The sequence below is a fragment of the Lepisosteus oculatus genome, chromosome 28 (genome assembly GCF_040954835.1).
Source record: "Lepisosteus oculatus isolate fLepOcu1 chromosome 28, fLepOcu1.hap2, whole genome shotgun sequence".
In the NCBI taxonomy this organism is placed as follows: Eukaryota; Metazoa; Chordata; class Actinopteri; order Semionotiformes; family Lepisosteidae; genus Lepisosteus; species Lepisosteus oculatus.
The window spans coordinates 1,790,206-1,802,619 of NC_090723.1; the positions used below are offsets into that span (position 1 = coordinate 1,790,206).

The following is a 12,414-nucleotide window of genomic DNA, read 5'->3' on the forward strand; positions in this document are numbered from 1 at the left end:
ACAAAGAATATGGATAAGAGCGCCTTCGTTTTACACTGTGCTTTTGAGCCTGAAGAACAACGAAGTGCTTTCGAGAATGGGACTGACTGAAGCAGATTTCTGCCAAGGCTAGGTGGTTAGTCTCTCTTTCAAACAGAGACACGTGGCAAATGATATAAAAGTGAAAATAATATGATGGGGCACCTCCACACGAATTGTCAGCCATCAACAAGAAACCTGACAATGTAGGCAATGTCACTGATACAGTCAGGGAGAACAGAAAGAACAAACCTGCAATATCATCAAAATCAGGCGGTTCACTTTCTGGTTATTCTACATATTACAAAATGAGGAACACTTACCTTCTCTCCCCGTTGTATTCAAACTTTATTCTTACATCATCCTACACAGACAGACAGAGAGGACACATGAGTTCAAGCTTTCCCTCTACAGAACATGACAAGTGAAACACCAGCAATCCCAAAAGCTTTCTACATTGCCAGGCTTCAATAACTGTTGCCCTTTATACTCTGCTGAAGTACACAGAACACAGCGAACCACATCCAGAGTCTCTGCACGGATTCTACAGCAAACTGCTGCTTTGTCTTATCTTAACAAGACATAACGCTTGGTTTTTGTATAAGCTGCCTTTTGCCATCTGAAAAAGACAGCACTGTCCATTTTTAGCATAAAAGCAGAACATGCAATGTAAACATTGTGAAGATTTCTTTCACAAGCAGATAACAAAAGTCAAGAAGCACCAAAGATCAACACCTGATCATTGCTATTGGGTGTAAATACTGTAGCAGTTTCTGCATTGTAGCTCAATGGTTCAAACGCCCAACTCCTACCTTCAGGTAGGACACGTCACGTAAGCCCAATTAGTGAAGCGGCTTCTCGCTTTCCCCCGATCTGGCATGTGGTGGGGCTGCTGGCACACAATGCCTGGCGTACAGCATGTCTCCCGAGTAGGAGCTGCATGTCAGTGGGGCAAAAAGTGGTTCCCCTCCGTGTAAAGCGCTTTGATTCACGGGATGAATCAGGCAATAACAGGAGCTGCTCTGACCTGTCTGTTGGACTGGCTTGAGGCCTTGCTCTTCCCCATCTCGTATCCCGAGAGGGCCTGCCGTCTGGACATCTGCAAGGCCACCAGGTCCTTCATGATGGAGTGCAGGGCTTGTCGCTCGTCTGAGGTGGAGAACGGAAACGGTTAGCAAACCACTAGGCTCTTCAAGTCACAGAGAGCCCATAACCTTCCAGGTCCTGGGAGACAGTCTGTTCACGTTTCTCCAAGAAAGTTGTTTCAGGTGCTTGCTGGAAAGCTGTTATTCTGGATCTGTAGGAACATATATAGGTTTATTCTATGCTGAAAGAAAAAAGAAAAGAGACAATGTTTCGGCTGTAAAGCCTCCTTCAGCTGTGGCCCTTCCAGGTGTTGACATGTGAAGAAGGCTCTACAGCCACAACATCGTCTCGTTTCCTTTCAGCATGCAATAAACCTTTCCCTGTTCCTCTGCAGCCTACGCATGCTGACACAGCTCCCTACTCTGATATTTAGGATATCAACAACAGAGTTGTTCATTAGTCTCTTATTTTCATTATTTTTCATTTTACACCCACAAACTTTGGAACCACCAATTGCTAATCCCTGATCAGCCCCAACTCATCACTAATTTGTATTAATTGAATGAATTTGTTCTGTGAAACATTGTCAGGCCCAGGATATGTATATTCAGTGTGAACCCTAATGTATAAACTGCAGAGCTCAACAATCAAGCAGAGATCAATAATCAAAGACTGATGAGCAACACTAACGGTTCACAGTTAGCACCAGGGGTTGCTCTTGTACAGCATACCAAAGAATCCTGGTAAATTCTGAACACATCAGACTTCTAATGAGCGAATCAGCGATTTCTGAGTTGTGAGATGAGTGCTTCACAACAATTACTTTAAGCAGAAATAACTGCAACAATATCGCCAAGTCACTACTGAACAATGTTAGTCTTCAGCGTTCATTCCTTCGATTCAGGCCTGCAATTTCAGTGAGCAAACATCTATGATGAGAAACGCACTCAGTCAAGGACAAGCAGGGCACAGCAGGAACGAACACAGAACGATACAGACGAGCACAGGCCACTGGGCCCATCTTGCCCATTTGCTAGTAAGCAGCTCACTTATCACAGGGTCTCATCAAGATGTTTCTTGAAAGAAGCCAGAGTATCTGCTTCAACAAAATGACTGGGAAGCATAAACTGGTCTCCCAGAACCTCGTCTTCTGCAGATGTGCTGTCTGCAGATGTGCCGTCTTCTGGGAAATGGCTTTCAAGACAGTTCTCCCCATGTGCACATTTGTGCACTGTTTTGCAAGAGGGGAACTACAGCAGAAGTTTGAATATGAATGTCATAATCTCTATTTTCAAAAGGTAGCCATTTGACCTTCAAATGAAATTATTACTCCACCTGCACTTGAACACCAGACACAAACATAAAATAGACATTGTTTAGCAAAGGAGAATAAAACATAACTCGTTTCCAAATGACCTTTCTCCAAATGAAGTTGGGAACACAACTCCAAGTACATGCTGTATTTCCCTCATGTAAACCCAGCAGGAAGACAGAAAAAAATCTCTCCCTGCCTGTGGTTTGTTTCTGTTTCTGACTCATTCAGGAACTCCACATACCGGAGGGTTTGTTGGTATAGGTGTTTAACTGGTGAAGGCAAGAGCACAGACCAGCTGTTTGGGAGAGAAAGAGAGAAGGAAACAGAAAAAAGGGAGAGATGTAGAGGGCAAAAGGGTGAGAGAAAGCTGTACACTTCATCAGTTACAACACTTTGGTATATTTGGGTAATTGCCTTCAAATGAAGAAAGAAAAGCAGTTACGGTCCATATTGTAGTAAAATAAATAAATCCAACACTCTTTATAAAAGAGCCGGTTCTTGGAATGTCAAACAGTTGCCCCTACTATTTCTTTTTCTTTCAGGCTCCGATCTCCAGAGAGACGGTTTAACTTAAAACGAAGGAAAAATATGTACTGTGTAGCTTGGCCACACATCACACAGGCGTCGCTGTATAGCGTGCACATTTTCCAAAACACTGAAACATATCCCCTTCTGCTGCTAAGCAAGAGCGACTACTTTCTTCAAATGAGATGTGGATTACTTTCCAAGGATGGAGTCTGGAAGCTGGGAAAATGGAGAGCCTAGCACCAAGGTGTCTGCCTCCAGCTCCAGTCTACCACAATCCTGTGTCATAAAATTGTTGGGAACCATTAAGGATCCCCAACATATGGCATATACAAAATCTTCAACCTGCCTGCCAGTCACAAATTACAAACCTAGAACTCTCTCCATCCAGTAACCATCTGCTATACAACCAGTGAAAATCCACCACTGCATACTGCTGTACAGATAACCTGAACTGGGTCTTTTTCACTTAATCTGAACATAGATTTGTTTGCATTTCTACATTCAGTGGAGATCTGCTCAAGTAACAAACTGTTGCTCACAACAAAAGCCAGTCTCTGCAGCCCATGTTTTGCAGCTGTAACTAGTAAACAACTCTCATGATCTGACAGAATTATGTTGTCCGTACAGATTTGTGGGAGTTGTAAAAGTATGAACGATTCACTTAATATGCATTTTTAGTTATGCAAGTGCCCAAGAAATTATAATTCAAACAATACTCTTCACCATAAAGTGAGCTATGAATCATTTAATACTAAAGTCTCTCACTGTCTTAGTTTTGCCAGACAAGGGTTAAGGTTGATACATGCCAGGTGAAGGTTTTCTACACTAAAAGACAACACAACAGAATAAATAAAGACGGAGCTCACAGTACAAGTGAATATCCTTGCAGCCGCCCTGCAAACCACACAAATAGCTCAGCCCGTAAAGGACTGTTCTCGGCGCACAGTCAAGACATCACAGGTTCCAATCTGGGCTGTGCCACTAGTCAGCTCTCACTGGGAGCTCCCAAGCAGTGGCTGACAAGGGGAAAGTGGGTACAACCAAAGTACCCCAAGATGTTTCACTAGCTGCTGCAGGAGGAGTCAGGCACATAGCAGCTTCGTGTGCACATGCAGCCTACTCTCAATAAAAGAGAGAGTGGTCATTGCAAAAAAGTAAAAGAAATAATAAGCAGTGAACAATGGCAGGCATCTCACAGCAAACCAAACCTTACAGCAGCTCACCGAGATGCATATTCTCCAGTTTGTCAGGTGGACTGGTTAACTTACTCATTTTGGTAAAGTAGATTAAAGACCCCAGCTGCACTCAGATCTTCAACGACACTGTTCTTCAGCGTCACCCAGCATTACACCAAGATCCTGGAAAACAAAAGTCACATGTAAGAAGAAGTTATTTTGCTTGGTCACTGTAAAAATGATGCTAGTTGTGACCAGCTGTGCTTTTGAAGGTCTGTTAAAAGTTGCTCCAAACTGCTGCTCTTCTGCACAGACCCAGAAAAAAAATTTCTCCTCATTTTTACAGGAAACCAGGAGACACGCCCCTTACATACCTAATGGGATGTACATACCTACTCCCATTACATACCAGTTTGAGTTAAGGTTTCACTGTTTGCTCTTCCACAAACTGTGCCTACGAAGCAGCAAAGGAACATATGAAAATGTGTAGCTTCACGTCTCGCATGCAATTTGACTCCAAAATAAAGAAGCAAGTTTACAATATCCTGCATATCATGAAGTACACGATTAGCCAACGCTTCCAGTAAAGGGGAAGTCTGCATACAGGTCTGCACAAGGAACTCAAGACCCCACTTTCAGTCTGGAGGCCACAGCCAGGGCCCAGGGCTGCCCAGGACTATCAGACTCGAGCTTCAAGTCTAGAATGCGCTGTACTCCCTCAGCGATCGGCCCATCGCACACCAGAACGGGCCTTTCCTCAGCCAGTGTGCAACAATAATGGCAAAGGAGGATTCCCATAAACACAGGCAGCGGGATTTCTGTTAGAGCAGCACTTCTTGGGAAGGGCTGGACGTCGAGGAGAATCACCAAGGGTCACCCAGATTTTCCCTTTCAGAAGACCCAAGATCTCCAACCCCCTCCTTGGACGATGTTAATGCCGAAAATCACAGTCTCGGACTTCACCACACAAGATGCCCTGCGAACGGCGAGCCTTTTCGTCTCAACAAATTCACCTAGACTTCTTACCAGGAAATAACTGGTTCCGATTATTCCATCCGAAGCCAAACCAGGGATCTCAACCCACATCCTCTTAACCCCCCATTCTGAGCTCTGAATGATGTAACTGACCCTTCAAACTCATATTTCACTAACAAGCCTGTCTGTCTGCTTTTATACGCTCCTTACCATATGTCACTCAGTCGTTAGAATTAAAAGGCAGTTGTGTGGAGCAGTGGTTAGGCCACTACTAACAAGAAAGCGACATTAGCAAGGACTCAAGACTATCCAGTGTGGCAAATACAAGATGCCACAGCAATATCTTTTTATATTATCACTCCTACTGTAACTTCAGGCACAGCCTCGTTATTAAAGATCATTCCACAATCTGTTGACTTTTCCCATCTGTCCGTCAGTGGCTAAATTGTCCTCGCATTCAAAAGATAAAAGTGAATTTCTTATCCAGGGATTGAGGTAGAACATCCATGTGGCAATAAGAGCTGCTACCTCAGCTCTTATGGTCTTGGTTCTGGATCGGGACACCCGTGTGAAGTTTGCATGTTCCTTTTAACTTTCAAAGACATAGCAGATAGACTTAATGGGATCTCTTAAAGGTCTAGAAGGAAAAGAGGAGAAAGGAAATAACATACCCTGCTTATCAAGAAAACAATACCTTTGTGCCAGTAGCCTGCTGGGTGCTGGGAAAGGTCAGCGCACCGTCTGTGGTGACCACAGATCAGCCAATTCTCACTTGGCAAGACATTACAGGCAAGCAGTCCAACAGTGCCGGGCCACATTCCGGGAGACCATGACTCACAACACGTCTACATGATCAACAAATCACCATCAAGTGCACTGAGCTGGGCAGGAGAGTCTAGCTGCTACAGAAATCTACTTGGAGTAATAGCAACCCGACTTCACAACTACATCGATCTTAATGGGAACCTCACTTACTGCCCTTCCTGTGGACTCATGCAGTAGGATGTAGTTCCAGTAGGATAATACGCCTCACATGTTGCTGATGTAACAGTGGCTTCTGATGAGACGAGAAAATGGAAGTTTTGCTCTGGATCCCAGATCCAGTGAACATTTGTGGGAAGAACTGGGACACAATATCACATCTAAGCATCATTGATCAGGGAACAGGCACATGATCTTTTAGGTAAAAACAGAGAAATGGTACAGAATCTCACAAGCCAGCTTCTGCAACCTGCTGCCAAAGCATGCACCACAGATATACAGCTTCCAACAGGGTCAAAAACATGCTACCAGCCTGTGACATTCACAGCAGACCCCTGTTAATGTAACGAATACCACGTCATGCTTATTCAATAAAAAAGTCTGCACAGTCAGGACAAAAATGTCATAGCCAAGACTATAATCATGGCCTCTAAAAACCAGCACTGTCTACACCACTCATACTTCACAATTTACAATTTACTAATACAATGGTATTGTTCCCTGGGTTCTCTATATTAACTATTTACCTAACACTGCACAATAATCTAAAGCAAGACTGATATGTAGTACTTATTACTACATATAGTAAGTTCCACCAAGGAAAACGAGAAAAAAGAAACAATATGATTTACAAGCACAGAAAAATAAAGCTGACAGAAGTCAAGAGAGGTAGGGACTGGGTCACAGTAGTTAGCATTGCTGCCTCAATTCCGGACCTGGGGTGCTGTCTGTGTGGAGTTTGCATGTTCTCCCCCAGTTCACGTCGGTTTCCTCTGGGTGCTCCAGTTTCCTTCCACAGTTCAGAAACATACTGGTAGGTTAAATGGCTTCTGTAAAACTGTCTATGCAGTGAGTATCAGTGTGTCTGCTCTGCGATGGACTGGCGTCCTGTTCAGAGTGTTCCCTGCCCCTAAAACACTTGCTCGGTCACGCGCTTTCTCCTCGGTTTTCGCTGCTTTCAGCAAACCTTCCTGGATGAATTTCAGGAATGCACAGCACTTACTGTTCTGCTGTTGAAAGCATCTGCCCCACGAAGCGAAGCACCTCAATGTGTTTTTGCACGTATCCCATTCCTGAGGCCTGAAAACCCCACTTCTTTCTCCTGTGACCTGTCTGTCCACACGTCTCCCTCCCTGCACCACTCATCTCCCGCTTCAGCCCAGTTTGCTTTTCCCTTTTCCAAGGTGCAGTTAACAGCACCGACTCCTCTGTGACAGCGACGTCCTCATTGCTGTACGTCCAGTCCATCCATTTTCTAACCTCTTTATCTGACTGAGGTTCGTGGGGGAGCCGGAGTCTATCCCGGCAGGCACTGGGAGCAAACCGGGAACAGGACGCCAGTGCATTGCACTGATAATTTAATTTAATTATTTTCTTAAGGAGGACTTTCCCAACTACATGGAGCTTGGCTTCCGAATAGCCCTGGTTTAAATATGTGGTTGCCGGTAAATGCAGTCTGTTGACAGTTTGCTTGATACTTAATCACTACACTAATGCTGTATGAACAGCTTTTAATAGGTTGCCGAATCGGTGCTGATCAGATGGGTAATTGACTGAAACAATCAGTCCCTCGGTAAGCATCGCATCTGTTGGTAATAACAGCTGCAGAGCTTAGGCCAATTTCTAATCCCCAGGATCTGAAAACTGTTAAATAATACCTCATCCGGCTAGCTAGCGGGTCAACGTTGAGCTCAAGGAAACCACCGTCAGCGAGACTGAAACCCAGATGACAAGCTGGCCGTGGTAAAATGTTTGCACCATCAACGAACCTGGAATCACCCCGTCTCTCTGCCTCGGAAACAAATGATATTTTTTGGATCACAATGCACAGCTCCTCCTGCTGCAAGGACTAATCCCTGCTTTCACCTCCGCTCCCCTCGGTGGAGCGGGGCCCTAGTGCAATTTGTTTTCACGCAGGGATAACTGCAACCTGCTGTGAGCGTGGGCAGCTCCTGGATCCACTTAAAAAACTACAGCTGTGGCGCAGGGCTCCTGGAATCTCTCTCCGACTTCTCCTTCGGGCAAACCTGGGAGCTTAACTTTGAATTCGTCGCACCGTGACCCAGGATTTTGGAATCGCCAGTGGTCTAAGCAATAATGCACACCAAGGGAATTCTCAGAACAACGCAGGAGGGAGGCAAGGTACGACAACATCCTCCAAATCATGCACAGCCTCCATCCAACCCGAGGGCCCAGGGGCGAGGGACCGGGGCGAGGGCCCGGGGCGAGGGACCGGGGCGAGGGACCGGGAGGACACCCGATGATGGCGACACGCAAACCTGCAGTAGCAGCACAGCACTGAGGGTGAACAATGGAAGCCGACTGAGCCTCCACACCGGCAGAGCCCAGACAATGCAGCCTCCCCACCTGGTAGCCAAGGGTCACAGCGGGGAGCTGTTCCAGATTTTGTCCCTGATTTCTAGGTAAACAGATGAAAGCCATGTTCACAACGGAATCCGTTGTCACGGATGCCCCTTGGGGCATCACAATTTTACACTTCATTAGCCTGCCTCAAAGATGTCTAGTCGTCCGAGCAACTTGGTTTTGGAGTGGATTATACAATTTTGGAAACAACTACCCCTCTCGGTGACCTTGCGCACAAGTAAGGGATTAAAAAGTGGCTGGCAATTTTGTGGGCTTTTCAAAACGATCCCACAGTAGGTTGAGGGACTACAAGTCAGGCCTGAGCCATTACTGATACAGTGGTTTTGAAAACAAAGAGGGTATCGCCATCATTCCTCCATCCTTTTTCTAATCGCTTTATCTAATACAAAATATTCTATCACCTGCAGTAAATGGCTAATTAGCAGCTTGACTGGACCTGCTTAACTCTTAACTGAAGTCTTTACATGTTGATGATGTAAGAAACCTATAAAACCTGCTGCACTGTGGTGCAGAAACCAGAGTTGGCCTGCTGTGCCTTAAGGCCGATAAGAAGAATAAGCTTTCTATAGATGTTGAGTTACAAATGGAAACACAAAACTGACACACAAACCCGCACCTTCTCACATACTAAATCCTTGAACCCCACCACACAACTGAGGAGCAGAGGCACTTGCCAAAGTCAAAGGAATGAAGTGAAGTTTTGTGTCCTGTTTAGGACGTAACTAGACGCACACTGCATGTGTTCTCAGCACTGTGAAAAATACAGCCCCCCAGCCACTGAGAAGGCCTTGTGTACAAGCCTTTCACCTCTTTCCATGCCTCTCTGAAGAAATCCACAACAATACTGCTGGTCAAAAAGACTGTCGAGCACGTGTTTTCGAAAGTTGTTTTTCTGCAGCTCCTCTGCTCTCTAGGTCACCGGCACAGGAACCTTGCTCATAGCGCACTACGCAACTTTCTATATCTGTCTAAATTCTCTAATTTAAAGCCCAAGAACGCATGCATGACAAAAGCAATTATTTGTAAGAGCTGGACGCTTGCCTTGCTGAAATACAACGGGAAGTTTTCCCCCCAAAAGGCCCCGTCATAAAAACCAAACTGTATAGAAGGAAAAGGCCATTTTGGGTCAGCTGTGCACAATGGAAATCTTGGGAAAAATCACGGTCTGAAACTGTGAAAAGACGTTGATGTAACTGGTAATTTGACGCACTGTCTCCAGACCTCTTAAAGGAATCATACAGCAGCTGGTATCACAGAAAACAACTCTATAGGTCAAGCAGGAACAAAACCCACGTTAACGCATTAAGTACACCCCTTCTTGGCGAGCTGAGCACCACCTCAGACAGATGCAAAGAGTGAGTAATGTCACAGCTGTCTCACCTCCTGGGGTAACACGCTTGCCTCTTGCCCGAGCAAAACAGCAGCAGCTCACTCCGCAAGTGACTCTCCCGAACAAGCGAGCAGTCCGACAGTCGCTTGCAAAAAGGGGGCTCAGTTGTCACGCATCCTCGCTAGCTGTCGAAATACATCGCTTTTTAATCCCGAAAGGCTCGTTAACTGGTCGCGGGACTTGCAAAACACAACCAAACTGGGAAAAAAACAAACAAAAAAACAAATCTCGAGTCCTGTCGGTCAGAGCACTTGTAGTCCCGGGTTGTCGAGAGATTTACAAGTTAACAAAAAAAAAGAGAAACGAATTAAAGTGAAACTGTGCTATTTCGTTTCTGGGTTGTTTTCAGCTTGCTTTTTTTTCTCCTCCCCTTGACAAGAAAATATCCAGACAGCTATAAAACGTCCAATGCAGTCTTGGATTTTCCTGACAAGCATGCCGAGAGAAAAAAGCGAAGCCAGGCTATGTCTGCTGCTAAATTAAGTTCAAACATTTTTCTTGGCCTCGGGTCAAAACACGAGTTTTTCTTCCAGAGTGTCGCTGAAGTCCACAATAAAAAAATGCACATGTACGGGTTGTTAACGGGTGGAAGGGGTGTCCCGGGGTGGAGAAAGTCGACTTCAAGGCATTTATGAAATCCTGGTGTCCGTGCGAGAGGGAGAATAAAAAAAAACAACACCACGAAACCGCTTTCTCGATCGCACGCCTTTCCTGCAAAACTCGCACTTTTTTTCCGCCGTCTTCTTATCACGCAAGGATATATTGTTTTGTTGTTGTTGTTGTTGTTCTCCACAAAAGTCCCGATAGATAGATGCGCAGGGCCTCCACAAAATAATAATTACCAAAAAAAAAAAAAGAAGGAAAACCAGAACACTTATCGAAACTATTCAAGTTAAAACGATGTTAACGATCTGTGGGAAACAGAAGATCCGTATTTTCATGCACCGCGGAAGGAAAAAAAACCCCAACAAAAACTGCTTGTCCGGTCGAGCAGAAAGATAATCATGAAATCACTGCCCCGGTTTGGGGGCTATAATCAGATCTGGCGTCGAGGCTGGGGACTCCGGAGAAGTAATAAAACGAGTCCGTCAGACTTTGCAAACCCGTCAAGTTTTAAAAACAAGACGGAGCAGCCCGGCGCAAGCAAACCCGTGACGTTATGGTGAAGTTGTGAAAATCAGTTATCTCCATTTTTTTTCTCTCTCTCTCTCTCCCCCAAAGGCGAAGGGAAACCGCTGCAAACGAGGACACCCTCTTTAAAAACAAAAGTGTGTCCCTCCTCCACCCCCAGAAAAGAGCTGCAGGTTGGCGCTGAAGACTCCCACCGGAGCATGTCATGTCTTCTCCATCTCTGCTTTGATGGTTTTAATAAGACCTTCGCCACAGCAGCCCAGATCTCTGCCCCCCCCACCTCAAAAAAAAAACTTTGTATTTTTTCGGTCCGGTCTGGTTTTGACAAGCGCGGAGAGGGCAGCTCGGCTGAAGTCGAGACACACCCGCTTTTCCGAAAGAAGAAGAAGAAGAAGAAAAAACAAAAAGGGACCTTACAAAAAAAAACTCACGAAACGGTGTTTGAAGGAGCTCGGGTCCGCATGCACATCGCTCCAAAGTAAATTTAATCTCCTTGCAGCGAATTTCCTGACTTGAAAAAAAAAAACGCACTCAGTCACCGGAACCCATCAGTCAGCTTCCGAAAAAAAAAAAAACCTAAAGTTATGTTGTTTTTCAATTAAAGTAGTTTAAAGCTCCTTAACGTGGCACAATTACAGCATTCAGCTTTCTGGTCAATAAGATGCTCCCCATAACTGTTGAGGGTACCGACAATTCACATGAAGAGCACTAAAACAGCACCAAACTCGCTCGGGAGCGCGCAGTTCCTCCGCAGATTTCTTACGGCAGCCAGGTTACGCGCTCAGCGCCCGACAAGTTCCAACACAGACACGCATCTACTGGCTGACGTCCTTGCCGAATACGTCATGAACTTTGTGCTGGTTCGTCATCTAGTTTTGTGTGCAGGGCCAGCATACCGCGATATTTGGTTTGCCCCCCCCATGAGCTTGTCATCGGTGGTCAAGAGGAGCGCTTTCGCTTTGTTGCCCGTCGATACCGGTTTGGATACTGATGATTCAAACAGAATATTCATCCTCAATTGCTGATGTTACAAATTTCAGATTTTTTTTTACACGAAAAAGAAGCTCCTCATATAAAAAAAAAGATGAAACGCTGATGTATTTACAAAAATGTCATTACTAGCATCAGAGATTTGATATTCGACTTTGAATATCTGTAAAACCTAAACATGATACTTAGCCGAAATGTTAAGTTTTAATCTGCAATTCAGATTTTGATATAATCAATATCAAACATTTTATCAGCAGTTGAGGATTTAACTAGAGTTGTGTACCACATGTTATTTCTTCTACAGAGAAGACAAAAAAAAACTTAAAAGAAAGAGTGTTGTAATACAAAGACACAGGTTATTGCAATTGGGTAGTTTATGTGCTCTGAGTGCACAGTGACACACTGTTGCCTCACTGTGCTGGAGTCCTGGGTTCAATTCT

General features: G+C 44.9%; 1 protein-coding gene across 2 annotated transcripts in view; it reads right to left on the minus strand.

Moving 5' to 3' along the window:
• map3k3 (mitogen-activated protein kinase kinase kinase 3) overlaps positions 1 to 11,784 on the minus strand; it is a 37,943-nt gene extending 26,159 nt beyond the window's left edge. Inside the window, exons 1-5 of one of the 2 annotated variants that reach the window (XM_015361946.2) lie at positions 9,844 to 11,784; positions 4,216 to 4,305; positions 2,661 to 2,714; positions 1,046 to 1,167; positions 342 to 382 (exon numbers count right to left, since the gene is read on the minus strand). In XM_015361946.2, the coding sequence (XP_015217432.2) occupies positions 342 to 382; positions 1,046 to 1,167; positions 2,661 to 2,714; positions 4,216 to 4,219 (221 nt within the window). In that variant the 5' untranslated portion in view covers positions 4,220 to 4,305; positions 9,844 to 11,784. The remainder of the gene's footprint in view (positions 1 to 341; positions 383 to 1,045; positions 1,168 to 2,660; positions 2,715 to 4,215; positions 4,306 to 9,843) is intronic. The other variant, XM_015361947.2, reaches the window with a different exon arrangement.
• Positions 11,785 to 12,414: the final 630 nt, after the last annotated feature.